This window comes from Schistocerca gregaria, chromosome 7 (genome assembly GCF_023897955.1).
Source record: "Schistocerca gregaria isolate iqSchGreg1 chromosome 7, iqSchGreg1.2, whole genome shotgun sequence".
NCBI classification, from domain to species: domain Eukaryota; kingdom Metazoa; phylum Arthropoda; class Insecta; order Orthoptera; family Acrididae; genus Schistocerca; species Schistocerca gregaria.
In genome coordinates, this window is record NC_064926.1 from 47,206,662 (window position 1) to 47,223,096 (window position 16,435).

The 16,435-nt window shown below is 44.7% G+C and overlaps 1 protein-coding gene across 4 annotated transcripts in view; it reads left to right on the plus strand.

The window, feature by feature from the left end:
* LOC126282023 (prothoracicostatic peptides) overlaps nucleotides 1–16,435 on the plus strand; it is a 558,509-nt gene that overhangs the window by 417,685 nt on the left and 124,389 nt on the right. For all 4 annotated transcript variants that reach the window (XM_049981416.1, XM_049981417.1, XM_049981418.1 and 1 more), the window contains exon 3: nucleotides 2,530–2,818. In XM_049981416.1, coding sequence (XP_049837373.1) covers nucleotides 2,530–2,818 — 289 coding nt within the window. The remainder of the gene's footprint in view (nucleotides 1–2,529; nucleotides 2,819–16,435) is intronic.

Consider the following 16,435-nt stretch of genomic DNA (forward strand, 5'->3'; position numbering starts at 1 on the left):
ATCTACATCTGCATTTATACTCCGCAAGCCACCAGCGGGGTGTGGGAGAGGGCACTTTACATGCCACTGTCATTATCTCCCTTTCCTGTTCCAGTCGCGTATGGTTCGCGGGAAGAAGGACTGCCGGGAAGCCTTCGTGAACGCTCGAATCTCTCTAATTTTACGTTCGTGACCTCCTCGGGTGGTATTAGTAGGGGGAAGTAATGTATTCGATACCTCATCCAGAAACGCACCCTCTCGAAACCTGGACAGCAAACTACACCGCGATGCAGAGCGCCTCTCTTGCAGAGTCTGCCACTTGAGTTTGATGAATATCTCCGTAACTCTATCACGCTTACCAAATAACCCTGAGACGAAACGCGCCGCTATTCTTTGGATCTTCTCTATCTCTTCTGTCAACCCGACCTGGTACGGATCTCACACTGATCAGAAATACTCAATTATAGGTCGGACGCGTGTTTTGTAAGCCACCTTCTTTGTTGATGGACTTCATTTTCTAAGGACTCTCCCAATGAATCTCAACCTGGCACCCGCCTTACCAACAATTAATTTCATATGATAATTCCACTTCAAACTGCTACGAGTGTTTGTTCCTATCCTACAATAAAGGATCCTCCTTTCTATGTATTCGCAATACATTACATCTGTCTATGTTATGTGTCAGTTGCCACTCCCTGCACCAAGTGCCTATCCGCTGCAGATCTTCCTGCATTTCGCTGCAATTTTCTAATGCTGCAACTTCTCTGTGTACTACAGCATCATCTGCGAAAAGCCGCATGGATCTTCCGAACCTATCTAGTAGGTCGTTCTTCGCGTTTCGATTTCTCAATCACCTTACCAACAGTCAATTGGGCTGGTTTGGATTGGTTACTCAGGTTCCAATGCTTGTCTACGTTTGATGCCATTGATATCACCTCATTGACTAAATCAGCTGTTTCTGCTACTCTAAAAGCAGCGCAAGACTCCCCACCTTCTTTTATAATTGGCAAGTCCGACTCACGTGACATACAGTGGTCAATTCGGCATCATGTACGGCACTGCTGATATTTTTGGTGAGATAGTGTATGCTTGATCAAAATACAATACTGGCCATTAAATTTGTTACACCACGAAGATGACGTGCTGCAGACGCGAAATTTAACCGACAGGAAGAAGATGCTGTGGTATGCAAATGATCAGCTTTTGACAACATTTACACAAGGTTGGCGCCGGTGGCGACACCTAAAACGTGCTGACATGAGGAAAGTTTTGACAGACTTCTCATACACAAATAGCAGTTGACCGGCGTTGCCTGGTGAAACGTTGTTGTGATGACTCGTGTGAGGAGGAGAAATGCGTAACATCTCGTTTCCGACTTTCATAAAGGTCGGATTGTAGCCTATCGCGATTGCGGTTTATCGCATCGCGACATTGCTGTTCGCGTTGGTCGAGATCCAATGAATGTTAGCAGGATATGCAATCGGTAGGTTCAGGAGAGTAATACGGAACGTCGTGCTGGATCCCAACGGCCTCGTATCACTAGCAATCGAGATGACAGGCATCTTACCCGCACGGCTATAACGGATCGTGCAGCCACGTCTCGATCCCTGAGTCAACAGATGGGGACGTTTGCAAGACAACATCCATCTGCACGAACTGTTCGACGACGTTTGCAGCAGCATGGACTATCAGCTCGGAGACCATTGCTGCGGTTACCCTTGATGCTGCATCACAGAGAGAAGCGCCTGCGATGGAATACTCAACGACGTACCTAGGTGCACGAATGGCAAGACGTCAATTTTTGGGATGAATCCAGGTTCTGTTTACAGCATCGTGATGTCGCATCCGTGTTTGGCGACATCGCGGTGAACGCTCATTGGAAATGTGTATTCGTCATCGCCATACTGGCGTATCACCCGGCGTGATGGTATGGGGTGTCATTGGTTACACGTCTCGGTCACCTCTTTTCGCATTGGTGGCAGTTTGAACAGTGGACTTTACATTTCAGATGTGTTACGACCTGTGGCTCTACCTTCATTCGATCCCTGCAAAACCCTACATTTCGCAAGATAATGCACGACCGCATGTAGCAGGTCCTGTACTGGCCTTTCTGGATACAGAAAATGTTCGACTGCTGCCCTGACCAGCACATTCTCCAGATCTCTCACCAATTGAAAACGCCTGTTCAATGGTGGCCGAGCAACTGGCTCGTCACAATCCGCCAGTCACTACTTTTGATGAACTGTGGTATCGTGTTGAAGCTGCATGGGCAGCTGTACCTGTACAAGTCGTGCAAGCCCTGTTTGACTCAATGCCCAGGCGTATCAAGGCCGTTATTACGGCCAGAGGTGGTTGTTCTGGGTAGTGATTTCTCGGGATCTATGCACCCAAATTGCGTGAAAATGTAATCACATGTCAGTTCTAGTATAATATAGTTGTCCAATGAATACCCGTTTATCATCTGCATTTGTTCTTGGTGTAGCAATTTTAATGGCCAATAGTGTATAGGGGAACTGCACCTGACGACCCGCCCGCTTCCTGTGCTTTCAGTCTGCGTGGGGCAAGCGCGCGTGGAGCAACCTGCACGGCGCCTGGGGTAAGCGCGGCGGCGACGACGCGGCCACGTGGCCCGAACTGCCCGACCAGACCGTGGCGGAGCAGGAGGGCGACCAGGAGTCCTCACAGCTGGTGCCGCTGCCGCTGCAGGTGCCGCTGCCGCTGCAGCTGCAGCTGCAGCTGCAGGGCGACGAGGGCGAGCCCGGCGACGAGGAGAAGCGCGCCTGGAGCAGCCTGCACAACACCTGGGGCAAGCGCGCCGCCGACTGGCGCAGCTTCCACGGTAAGTGCCTAGGCGGGCCACCTGCCTCAGGGCGCCCTTATACCAGGTGTACCGGTATGACACAAATTGTCGATAGGGAACATTTGTTGTGAACGAGGCTTTTTTGTGTGTGTGCATAGTTCCGCATAGTCAGTGCGTACACAACTTTCCCACTAGAGCGCGCCCCGCTAAGCACAACAGCGAAGGCGCAGCGCTCGTCCGTCTCCGCACTACGAGATGGCGTTGCCTTAGAGACGAACCAAATTCTGTATCCGCCGATCCGCGTAATAATATGTAACGCAGCCTGTGAGATTGCTGCTAACGTAGAACCTTTTCTCCTCGAAGATCACACTCGTGCAGTGATACATGAACGCGCGAGGTATTATAACGAGTGTACAGACCTCCGATTAGTCACTCTGCATTAATCTGTACCAGTTTGCATTAGTCTGTACCAGTCTATAGTCAAGTTTCAGTCTGCACCTAAGAAGATTATCATATTCCTGTACATAGCCATAAAGATAAATGTATAGACACTTTGCCAAGTATCAGAGATATGTGAGCATAAGATTAACGTACCAAGACCAAAGGAACTTCAGATTGTCAATTGTAAACAGCGTCCAGAATCAAGTTACGTAATGTCTATGCTTTTTATTATTTTAATAAATGTGTGTGAAAAAGTTCTGTTTAAAGTCGGTCACCGTCAATCTGCTACTCTAAGCGTGCAAGTGGCATGTCTATCGTCTGACCTAACTGCAGAAGATAAACACGCCACGATAAGACCACGAGACCTATTGCTGACACTCGCCTACTTTGTTAGAGCGACAAGTCAAATAATCTGATGGTGTGTGTACCGAAGGTCTTACAGTACGCACACCACACTTTGGTTGGTATGACATCTGTCAAAGATATTTAGTATACATCACGTCACGGAACAAACAATATCAGATGTTTTCATAGTGTTAACAATGTCGAATTTTGTACCAGAAAGTGATGATTTGCGGAAAGCATTAATTTTTTGTTTTCATTTGAAAAAAAAAGTGCTGCCGAGTCGCATCGAATGCTTGTCGAGGCATATAGTGATCATGTTGTATCAGAAGCAACATGCAAAAGATAGTTTCAGGAGAGCATCTGTGAAGTTTGGAAGGTAGCAGACGAGGTAGTGGCGGAATTAAAGCTGTGAGGACAGGGCGTGATTCGTGCTTGGGTAGCTCAGTTGGTAGAGCACTTGCTCGCGAAAGGCAAAGGTCCCGAGTTCGAGTCTCGGTCCGGCAAACAGTTTTAATCTGCCAGGACGTTTCAAGAGTGATGAAAATTCCTAACTTGAACATAGGGTAATTTTTCTTAGCGAGTTATGTGTGATGCAAAAGCATATGGCAAGCGATGAGGTGGGAGCAGCGAGGCTAGAGCGTAATCGTATCCTAGTAATGCCTTCCTAATACGCCACATGTTTCTCAGCGCGCAGTGCGATATGCGTGGTACTCGTATATTCTCAGAAACAAGCTGCTGCGTTACACAAAGTGCGCTTCTCATAATGATTTGCGACAGCAGCGCTCCCCAGAAGCAGTTGTCAGCTATATCTGCCTCGCAAATCACACACTATGTTTATGAAACTGAAGATGTACAAAATTCCTACATTAGTTCTACTAAAACCTTCTATTCCACTCTTGACCATAACCCCGCAATTTTTTTCTGTCTGTAATGTACATCTATAATAACTGTAATATTCCTGAACAAGGCAATAAGGAAAGTTCCATGTCCAGTCAGCAAGCACATCTTGATTTAAAGCTTCCACTACAAATACTGAGATACAAATTTAAAATACTCTTCCTCATAAAAAGTGTCTCATCATTCTAAATATTACAAAAATACTAAGTTCGTTCTTAGTGCTTGCAATTGCATTTCTGTAAATTTTTGTATTTATGGTACATGAATTTAAGAACTCAAATATCAGTCATCCTAATTAAATCAATTAGACTCTCAAAAATTTTTGAGGAAAACGACTTTGTAATTTTACGAGTGTCCTTAATACCCTAAAATAAAATCGATTTTCCTGGAGGAAGTGTAGCTCTGTGGTAGAATGCTGGCCACCCGTGTACTCGTCCTTCATTCGATGCCTGGCAGAAGCAAAATTTTAAAGAAAGGTGAATATTCTATGAGCTTCTATGTCAAGCGTAAAATACAAAAACAAGGGGGAAAAATCAGTACCGCTCAACAATGGTAATCGCAGAATTGCTGATTCGCCCCCCGCTTTAGTAATTACTTTTCTCGTTTTCTTTTTCCATTCAGTTCTAATACCTACATCACTTCAATATAAATTTCTTCAAATATATGTTTATTAATACATATTTTAATTGTCATTTTTATTAAACATGCACATTTGTAATTATATGAAGCACACAAAAATCCAGTTTTCATTCAAATATAAATTCGTAGTTAATGATATTTTGTAAGAGACTGTTAGTAAAGACTGAATTAAAAAATTGCAAGTTAGTTTTGTTTTCATCCGAAGTCTTTTACGCCTCATGGAAATGCTTATGGGAAAGGCATTTTTTTTTTTAATTTACCCCGGCCAGGAATCGAACCTTGGCCGCCATCATTTTAGGCGAGCATTACTTGGCGTTTTACAGAAACGAACTTATTTAGGTGCGCTCAGAAAACTACAAAAGCGATTTTCACAACAATTCGTGACAGTTGCATCGAACTGCTTTGGCAAACTGATATTTCGGTTCCGATTTTCATGAGCCATAAGTACAAAAAAAATACAAAAATTACTATTGAAGTGTGGTCTGCTTGTCACTATCGGAAATTTGAGACATGCCAAATACAAGATTTCACACATAGAAGCGCAAAGTATCCTATCGTAAGTAATGTGAGCTCTCTCGTAGATAAAGCCTTAAGAATAATGTAAGTATTATGAGATTACTATTACATTTTCTATAGTTCATGTAAGTGTGTGTGTGTGTGTGTGTGTGTGTGTGTGTGTGTGTGTGTGTGTATGTGTGTGTACATGCTTAAACTATCGTAAATAAACTACATGCCTCCTTAATATAGTGAGCTGGTTAAGACGTTTCTCAAAAATTTTATCACGTTTGAAAGAATTTCATGAAAGCCAGGATAAGTCCTACTACAACTGACTAAGATAATGAAACCCAATACCCAGTACTCTCACCTCACTGTGTACAATGCACCAATGGTAAGAGTTCAAAGTACCATCGCAAATAATTAGTACACCAGTATCCAGCGAGACCACAGCTAAATGGACATTGCTAGTTACTATTTTCCCAAAGTGTGGAAGCAACATGGAGTTATGCTGGCGTGTCTCTCACTGTTTACATCTTGAGCGAGACATCTGTCTGTGGCGATTAAAAGTCGATCAAGATTGGTTTCCACAGGTATTTCAGCGTCAGGCTAAGCAGAGCAGAAAAAATTGCAATCATGCTCTTAATTAGCTCGTTTTCATAGAATCTAGATAGATAATTTGAAACTCCTCTTAGCAAGTCAAGGAACAAGGAAGCCAGATCTTGTGAAATAACAGTTTTTCGTTTGAATGAGGTAACATTAAGATAAAGATAAAAGAGTTCATGCTCAAGCATTTTATGGCAGGACGACAATTTTTGTATCCATCAAACAATGCAGAACCTTCATGTAACGTATTCAGAGGATGCTGTGCCTCGGATAGCCGATTTTCAAACGCCTTAGGGATATGTCAAGCTAGGACTCTAGGGTAATATGCTGTGACGCACAGTCTTATGATTAACGGTGAACGATAGCACGAGTCCAGAACACACAGTTCAGAAATTGAAGGACGTTTATGCTCCCAAGCAACATATTGACGCCAGTCGATAATTGACAGCTTGCTGGTTAATCACGCAATTACGCACCCGACGGACGTACCAATACAAAAGATGTTTTCCAAAACCTTGGGGAAGATTGAGACTCTTTGGGAAAAGAAGCAGAATGCTAGGAGAAAAAACGAGCATTTGCTCATGTCTCTGAGGCTAACACCAAGACTAGAGCTCAAGCAGGCCGCTAATATGTGGCGTGGGTCTTTCTTACAAGACGAGTAGAGGGCAGTCGTGTGGAAACGTTTCTCTATTTCCGATAGGTCGTACAAATAAGCTTGAGCCCAGGTCGGGTGGCGCAGGTTTTTGGTGGAATCATCTTTGTTGAGGCACCATAGTTCGAGAAACAAAAAAGTACAGAAAACATTTCGGTTGAGAAGAGCGGTGGAGAGAAGATTTAAGTTTCGGAGAGCGGCGGAGAGAGCTTTCGGTGTCAGAGATCGGTGGAGAACATCAGCTTTCTGCGTCTGTGATCGATGGGGGGCAGATGGTGTTCGCTTGAGATCTGAGGTGGCAACCAGAACGGTGAGTGTTCTTGCTGCAGTATTAGGATTTGTCGGTGAACGGCGTCGTGTGGAATTTACTCAGGTTACAGTCGTTTCGCAGTCGTAGTCATGTTTCTTGATTTTTATCGTTTCAATTCTTTCGCGGTTCAGAACTCGACGCTTGTTACAGTGAATCTTCAGTTACTATGACTTGCTCGTTAATTTGCTAGTGTACATGTTAATTCTGGCTCATGTCTGACCTCTTCCTTCTGAATTCCAAGGGTAACATAGTTCTTGGTGTCACAACATTTAAGATCAATTCGGCCGTGATCTCTGGAAGTAACGCCTCTTTTTCACTGTACTTCCAAGTATCTATGTGCATTCCAGAATGAGATTTTCACTCTGGAGCGTTTAACTGGACGTCTCTTTTTGTAGCGTTGACACATCCGTCCACGACTTTGGATACTCAAAGGTTTGTGCTAGTTGGGTTCCTCTCCAATTAACAGAAGACCGTCAATAGTAGCGAAGGGCCTTCTGTGCTGAAATGCTTGCGCGTTATCAGGCTGATTGTGACTATCTTTTGTCGAACATCGTGACAGGTGATGAAATTTGGTTTGATCAGTTTCAACTAGAAGCAAAATGCTAAAACTTGCAGCGGTACAACATCAGAAAAGTTCAAAGCGGCACCCTCAGCCGGTAAGGGGGCAGCGTTGAATCCTCTCTAAACCAGGTAGGTAAGCAGGTAACAGGGCCGAATCCTCCCACACTGACACAATGCGACAGAGCACTGAGTGCGCTGGTGACCACAGCTGCCTGCGGACACTTCGCAGTTCGCGGTTGTAGAGTGAACGTGTCCTCAGACGAGCTTACAGTTTCAGTAAGTAGGGAGGGAAGGAAAATGTTGGTTTTGAAACGTAACACCTTCGGCTTTCCAAAACGGCTAAAAGGTGGTCTAGCGCTATGGACGTGCAACATTAACGGCTGCAGAAGTTTTGTTAAAACAATTTCTATTGAGGAGCAGGATGTCGTGGAGTGCCGAGAAGAGCACAATCATGAAGAAATGCCTCATAACAAAATTCGGAGGCAAGAAATCATTTCTGACCTAAAGAGAAAAGCCATAGAAGATATTTGTGAGAGACCGTCATAATAATTTACCAGACGTTAAAAGGAGAAGATGCGCAAGATATAACTACGAGAGACGTCAACAATTTTCGTAAATCTATTTACAAAGCTAGGGGCAAAATTCTGCCAAAACTGCCCATGAATACTGCAGATGTCCATGATGTTATCAACACGCTGAATGTGGAAACCATGGACGGGACAAAGTGTTCATTAGAAAATAACACCGAGAAAAAAGTGATCGTATTTTGTGACTGCAAACCTTAAAACATTAACGCAGTGTGAATCTATATGTGTTGATGGCACGTTCAAGTGCTGTACAAAGTGTTTTTGTCAACTGTTTACGCCGGCCGGAGTGGCCAATCGGTTCTAGCGCTACAGTCTGGAGCCGCGCGACCACTACGGCCGCAGGTTCGAATCCTGCCTCGGGCATGGATGTATGTGATCTCCTTAGATTAGTTAGATTTAAGTAGTTCAAAGTTCTAGGGGACTGATGACCTCAGCAGTTAGGTCCCATAGTGCTCAGAGCCATTTGAACCATTTTTTTCAGCTGTTTACAATACTTGGGGTAGTTAATGGCCATTCCATTCCATTGGTCTTCTCTTTATTGAACGACAAGAAAAATCCTACATTCAGACATCGGGCACTTATCAATTTGTTGTATATGTAGATTTGCTGCAAATGTAATCACAGTTCATAAAATGAATACAGAGATAGAATATGTGTTGCGAAATCATGATGTGCTATTTTAATAAATTAATTATGAAGAAATCAAGACTATAAATGATTCCAGTTTCTAAAAATAAACACCTAAATAAGATAAAAGATAAAAAATTTAAACATACAATACAAGCGAAAATTTTTTTACATCTTCTACCGTAACTTCATATGCTTTCCTTTGCCTGCTTGGAGTACTGATAACGTTTAGAACTGCTACCTCCTTCAAACGGGGGATTCGGTCCCATCGTTTTTTCAGACGCTTGCGGGTTTTGGAGGATTCGGTACCATTTATCTGACCGCTGGAGTGTTCGGGGCTGCGCCCATCGGTAAAGTCATGGTGAAGGTCTCCTGGGATTGTGAGGGAGTTATTATGTTTGATGTCCTCCCTCATGCGCAACGATCAATTTTGAAGTTTATTTTACTACCCTCAGGGGACTGAAGAAAGGAATTCAGCGTGTTCGTCACCACAAAGATTGAAACGAACTTCTCGATCTCCATGGCAACGCAAGGCCTCACAAAACTCTGCGCACCGGAGAGAAGTCCGCAAAACTTCGTTCAACTTTTCTTCCTCATCCACCCTACAGCCCGCATCTCGCACCTTCCGACTTCCATCTGTTTGGCCCAAAGAAGGATACACTCCGCGGGAAGCTGTACGCGTGTGATGGGGAGGTTGCAGACGCAACGAGACGTTGCTTCCGAAGTCGACCAGTATGTTGGTACAAAGCGGGTATGCAGGCCCTCCCAGTAAGGTAGCCTAAGGACGTCGCACTGACCGGAAATTACGTTGAAAAATAGTGTTTTGTTGCCAAAACAGTGGGGAATAACATGTGTATTGGAACGCTGAATAAAACCAACATTCTTTCGGGAAAGAAAAGTGTTGCATTTCTTGTTGAGCACCCCTCGTATTAATCATTGATGCTCAGGCATCAGGTGACACTGGTATTGAAGTATTAGTGGAAGATAACAGCAACAACTTACCTAGTTTCACCCCACAAAGTAATTGATAGCTTTCATAACAATGATATATCGCTGAAGTAATCATTATTTTCAAAATCTTAGCTGTTTCCTCTTGAAAGTGACTTTGCGGTTAAGAGTGGTATGATTTTAAGCACATGCCCACTGTAGGTTGTTATAAACTCTGACTGTAGAATTGTTTGTCGCGTATGAAAGCGTAACGTTTAACATGAACTTGGTTGTGATATAAAATGACACTTTGGGTACGGAAACATGAAGTCACTTGTGTATAAAATTCGGGACTCAAAACTGACTCTAAAGTAATCGTTGTATTCAGGTAAGATTCACTGCACATCAGTACTTAGAATTCCGTCTTGTAGGTGCTGTGTCATGAACTCAATGACTCCCAGCCATGACCTGAAGTCATACCCGATACCTCTCAACACCACATGCCTCTTCAAATTATTAGAAGACTAGGACCTCTCCCCAGGTAGCCACCACCATCTTCGCAGACGAAGGTCATCTGGCGTACTGCGATTCATCGCTGAACACAGAGCGACGCCATCCACCAGAAATCCATGCTTTCCCAATCACGGCACTACTCCAACGCAACCTCTCTGTTATGGTGCTAATGGCAGCCTATGCATGAGACTGCAATTACTTAGTCGAGCTGCTTCTAGTATATATCAGTGGTATAGGATCACACAGAGTATTACTTGTTCTCTGTATGGCGGCGCGTATTTGAAGAGGCTACGATGAGCGTGGTGCACAGTAAGCGATGTTGCCTTGTGGCCTTATGTTGGTCAGACGTGATGCTCCGAAAACTTGATGGGACTATGCCTTTCATCACGTTCCCACGCAGTCCAATTTCGGACCACTGTCACTTTCGAATGCCCCACAAATCTGGATGCTGCACTATTCGACCACCCAGTCAAATCGAGACGCACAATGAGTCACCTCTCAAATTCAGTCAGGTGCTGAAAACGCTGTCTCCACGACTACGCAGTCATCATTCACCGGTGTTCACGGGCCTACCAGGCCTTTCATCAACACTAAACAAGAACAACACCAATGCACACTGATAACCGTTCTCACGTCTCACTCCAAATCATTTAGATACCTCCTGACGGTGTGTGCGTTTACGAAGGTACGTTGACATCCCTCCATTTTTTCGGTGCTTCACTTTTTTTGTCAGTCAGTGTGCACTAAGATGAGAAAAGTCATGAGATGCCTCCTTTTGCTCGACGTACATCTACATCTACATGGTTACTGTGCAATTCACACTTAAGTGCCTAGCAGAGGGTTCATCGAACCATTTTGATACTGCTTCTGTACCATTACACTCTCGAATGGCGCGTGGGAAAAAGGAACACCTAAATCTTTCGGTTCGAGCTCTGATTTCTCTTATTTTATTATGATGATCATTTCTCCCTACATAGGTGGGTGTCAGCAAAATATTTTCGCATTCGGAAGAGACAGTTGGTGATTGAAATTTCGGAAATAGAACTCGCCTCAAAGAAAACCACCTTTGTTTCAGTGACTGCCACCCCAACTCGCGTATCATATCAGTGACACTCTCATCCCTATTGCGCGACAACACAAAACGAGCTGCCCTTCTATGCACTTTTTCGATGTCCTCCATCAATCCTACCTGTAAGGATCCCATACCGCGCATCAATATTCCAGCAGACGTCGGACAATCTAATGAAGGCTCTCTCTTTAGTGGGCTTGTCGCATCTTCTAAATGTTCTTCCAACAAAGCGCAGTCTTTGTTTCGCCTTCGCCACAATATTATCTATGTGGTCTTTCCAATTTAAGTTGCTCGTAATTGTAATTCCTAGTTATTTAGTCGAACTGAGAGCCCTTAGATTTGTGCGATTTATCGTATACACAAAATTTACCGGATTTCTTTTAGTGCCCATGTGGATGACCTCGCACTTTTCTTTGTTTAGTGTCAATTGCCACTTTTCGCACCATACAGAAATTCTCTGTAGATCATTTTGTAATTGGAATTGATCATCTGATGATTTTACTACACGGTAAATTACAGCGTCATTTGCAAACAATCTAAGGGGGCTGCTCAAATTATCACATAGATCATTTATGAAAATCAGGAACAGCAGGGCGTCTATGACAATACCTTGCGGAACGCCAGATACCACTTCTGTTCTGCTCGATGATTTACCGTCTATCACTACAAACTGAGACCTCTCTGAGACGAAATCATGAATCCAGTCACACAACTGAGACGATATTCCATACCCACGCAATTTGATTAATAGTCGCTTGTGAGGAACGGTACCAGAAACCTTCTGCAAATCTAGGAACATGGAATCGATAGCGCAGCATCTCGACGTGGCATAGACTGTACAAGTGGTTGGAAACACCCTGCAGAAAACTGAGCCATGCTGGCTCTATAACCGTCGATAATTGCGGAAGTGTTGCCACTGCACGAACTGACCTGTCGATTATGTCCCATAAATGTTCGATGGGATTCATTTCGGAAGGTCTAGGTGGCCACATCATTCACTCGAACTGTTCTTCCAACCAATCGCTAACTATTGTCGGCCAGGTCATATTCGGGAAGATGAAGTCCATGAAATCTTGTATATGGTCTCGAAGTAGCGCAACATAACCATTTTTAGTCAATGGTCGGTTCATTTCGAGCAGAGGACTCAGTCCATTCCATGTAAACACAGCCCACACCATTATGCAGCCACCACCTAAGCAGGTGCCTAGTTGACAATTTGGGTCCATGGATACGTGGGGTATGCGCCACACTCTAAACCTAACAGCATCTCTTAGCAGCTGAAATCGGGACTCATCTAACCAGGCCACGGTTTTCCAGTGGTCTAGGGTCGAACCGATATGGTCACAAGGCCAGGAGAGGTGTTGCAAATGATGTCATGATGTTACCAAAGGCACTCGCGTTGCACGTCGACTGCTATAGCCAATTAACGCCAAATTTCGCAACACTGTGCAAACGGATACGTTCGCTGTACGTCACACATTGAGTTCTTCGGTTATTTCACGCAGCGTCGCTTGTCTGTTAACACTACCATCCGTTATTGAAGCTGTCAGTTTCTCTAAAAGGAGTACGTTATTCAGCAACAAAAATCTTTGATCTTTTGCCCAACAACATAAAGTGTCTGGCAGGTAGCAGATCAAGTTTTAAATCTACTTAAAATCATTTCTTTTGGACAATCCTTGTACTCCATGGACGAGTTTCTGTTTCAGAAATGGTAAAAAAAAAGATTGTACCTCTAAATGTAGTTGCATGTGTAGAACTAAAATTTTCAGTAATATTAATATTAGCAATATTTATGTGTGCATATATATCTTGTAATCTGACCTGTTCCACATGAGATCGCTAAAATAATCGGGAAAATGATCTACGGAACATGACACAACTAGAACTAAACTAAAAACTAAACGCCGCTGCTCTCGGTCGTTATGTGAAGACTGTTGGCCACTGCGTTGTCTTTGGTGATACATGATGCATGAAATCTGCTGTTCTCGGCACATCCTTGGCTCAGTGGATCTCGGAATACTGAATTCCCTAACGATTTCAGAAATCGAATGTCCTGTGCGTCTAGCTCCAACTACCATTCCGCGTTCACAGTCTGTTAATTCCCGCCGTACGTACATAATCATGTTGGAAACCTTTCCACATGAATCCCGTGAGTACAGATGACAGCACCACCAATACACCGCCCTTTGATAACTTGTCTACGCGATACAAACGCAATCTGTTTATCTGCATATCCCCATCCCATAACTTTTGTCACCTCAGAATATAGCTATTATAACCCCTAGAAAATATTTCCGAGTAATTTTAGCGATTGTGAACACTACGTAACCACCTCAATGCTGAACGGCTTCCCCAAGTCTAGCGTGCGGCAGCGGGTGATACAAAGGCCGGGATTCAGACATTGTCTTAAACACACGTATAATTTATGAGCAGGTTTCTCTCGGGTTAACGGTCTATAGGTTGCGTAACACCGGGAAAATTTACTTACCTTTCAGCCATGGGAACTGAGAGCCCCACAGTTTCTACGAGCTAATCGATCGAGTATAAGGTTCTTTGAGAGACCAACTTGGTGTTCGGTCGTCACGAAATACGAGTTTCCGGGGTTGATGACCGGCCACCAGCAGGGCTGTGTGTCGTTTGTGACTTACCTTGTCAGTGCAGCACTTTTTATGAGAGAAGTTACAGCATTGAGAAAACATCATTAAAAACATTAACGACAAGCTGCAAGAGTCGGTAACCATTGGCGTGAACGTAGGTTCTTTTGTATTGGCAGAAGAGCCAACACAGTGTTACTAGAGGAGGCCGAAATGCACGCGCTTTAGCTCACGCAGGTTGGCGTGAGGAGGAAAGAACTATACTGACGTGAGGTCTGGAACATGACAAGGAATTGGAATTCAGGAAGCGGACGTAATTAGTTTGATACTTAACTTTACTCCATTAATGATGAACGTCGCTCTTGACGGTACATGAGGCACTATATTATCTGTTCAGAAGACATTGTGGTGTCACCGCCAGACACCATACTTGCTAGGTGGTAGCCTTTAAATCGGCCGCGGTCCGGTATTATATGTCGGACCCGCGTGTCGCCACTATCAGTGATTGCAGACCGAGCGCCGCCACAGGGCAGGTCTAGAGAGACTTCCTAGCACTCGCCCCAGTTGTACAGCCGACTTTGCTAGCGATGGTTCACTGACTTCTACGCTTTCATTTGCCGAGACGATAGTTAGCATAGTTTTCAGCTACGTTATTTGCTACGACCTAGCAAGGCGCCATGATCAGTTTCTATTGATATTGTAAATAATGTACCGTCAAGAGCGACGTTCGTCAGTAATGTATTAAAGTTAAGTATTCCACCAGCTACGTCCCTTTTTCTCAATTCTAATTCCCTTGTCATGTTCCAGACCTCACGCCAGCCTGCGTGAGCTGAAACGCGTGCATTTCGGCCCCCTTTAGTAACCCTGGTTGGCTCTCTTGCCAACCGCAACAGACAGAGTAACTAAATATGGCTCCTTGCTAGGTCGTAGCAAATGACGTAGCTGAAGGCTATGCTAAGTGAACCATCGCTAGCAAAGTCGGCTGTACAACTGGGGGGAGTGCTAGGAAGTCTCTCTAGACCTGCCGTGTGGCGGAGCTCGGTCTGCAACCACTGATAGTGGCGACACGCGGGTCCGACGTATACTAACGGACCGCGGCCGATTTAAAGGCTACCACCTAGCAAGTGTGGTGTCTGGCGGTGACACCATGTGTTCGACCTAACTTAGTTGGTGTTACGTAAGGTAGACAATTAAGAAAGTTGTAATTCTCTACAACAGGTAGAACATCCACTAGAGTGGGTTAGTATTGTTCGTGTTAAGTGTTGTGACAAAGCCTGGTAGTGCATATAAGGACACGTGCAGACTCACATGATGAATGATCGCTGTGAACGCACTCCTGTAAGATAGCGTTATCAGCACCTGACAGAGTGTGAAGTGGGCCGGCTGGTCGAAATGTGCAATATCCATATTTGGGGGCATTAGCGAATTACCATCCTACGCGTAAGCCACCATTAACCTTCAGTCTGGAACCGCGCGACCGCTACGGTCGCAGGTTCGAATCCTGCCTCTGGCATGGATGTGTGTGATGTCCTTAGGTTAGTTACGTTTAAGTAGTTCTAAGTTCGATGTGACTGATGACCTCGGATGTTAAGTGCCATAGTGGCTCTGGCTCTGAGTACTATGCGACTTAACTTCTGAGGTCATTCATTAGTCACCTAGAACTTAGAACTAATTAAACCCAACTAACCTAAGGACATCACACCCTTCCATGCCCGAGGCAGGATTCGAACCTGCGACGGGAGCGGTCGCTCGGTTCCAGACTGTAGCGCCTAGAACTGCACGGCCACTGCGGCCGGCTAAGCGCCATAGTGGTCAGAGCCATTTGAACCGTTATTAACAGCACAACGTAAAAGGCTACGCTTGAGATTCCCGTGATCGGGAAGCTATAATTGGTGGTGGGTGGCGTCGCATTGTGTTCACCAGTGCGTCGCGCATCTGTACTATCGTGGATGAACGTCGTTGGTGAGTATGGCGGCTATTTTCACGTTTTGGAAAAGCACACTGATGATGTTGCTGACGTCATGGTGGGGGAAGCCATCGGGTACGACTTCAGGTCGTGGCTAGTAGTGACTGAGGTTACTCTGGTGGCACAATGGTACGGCACGGACGTACGACACTGCCAGGCGGTAGCTCTCGTGCGACAGTATTGTCGCGCCATTTTTAAACAGGACAGTGCTCGTTCACACAAAGCACGTGTATCTATGAAGTGTCTGCGTGATATATTCCGGCAGCCAACAAGGTCCCCAGATCTGTCCCCAAATGAACACGTTTTGGAGCAGCTTGGATATCAACAGCGTCCCAGTACCAATATCCAGGATGTTGAGGTCCAGTTACAACACTTGTGCATCAGTTTGCCCCAGCAGAGGATAGAATGGCTTTATGACACGCTTACC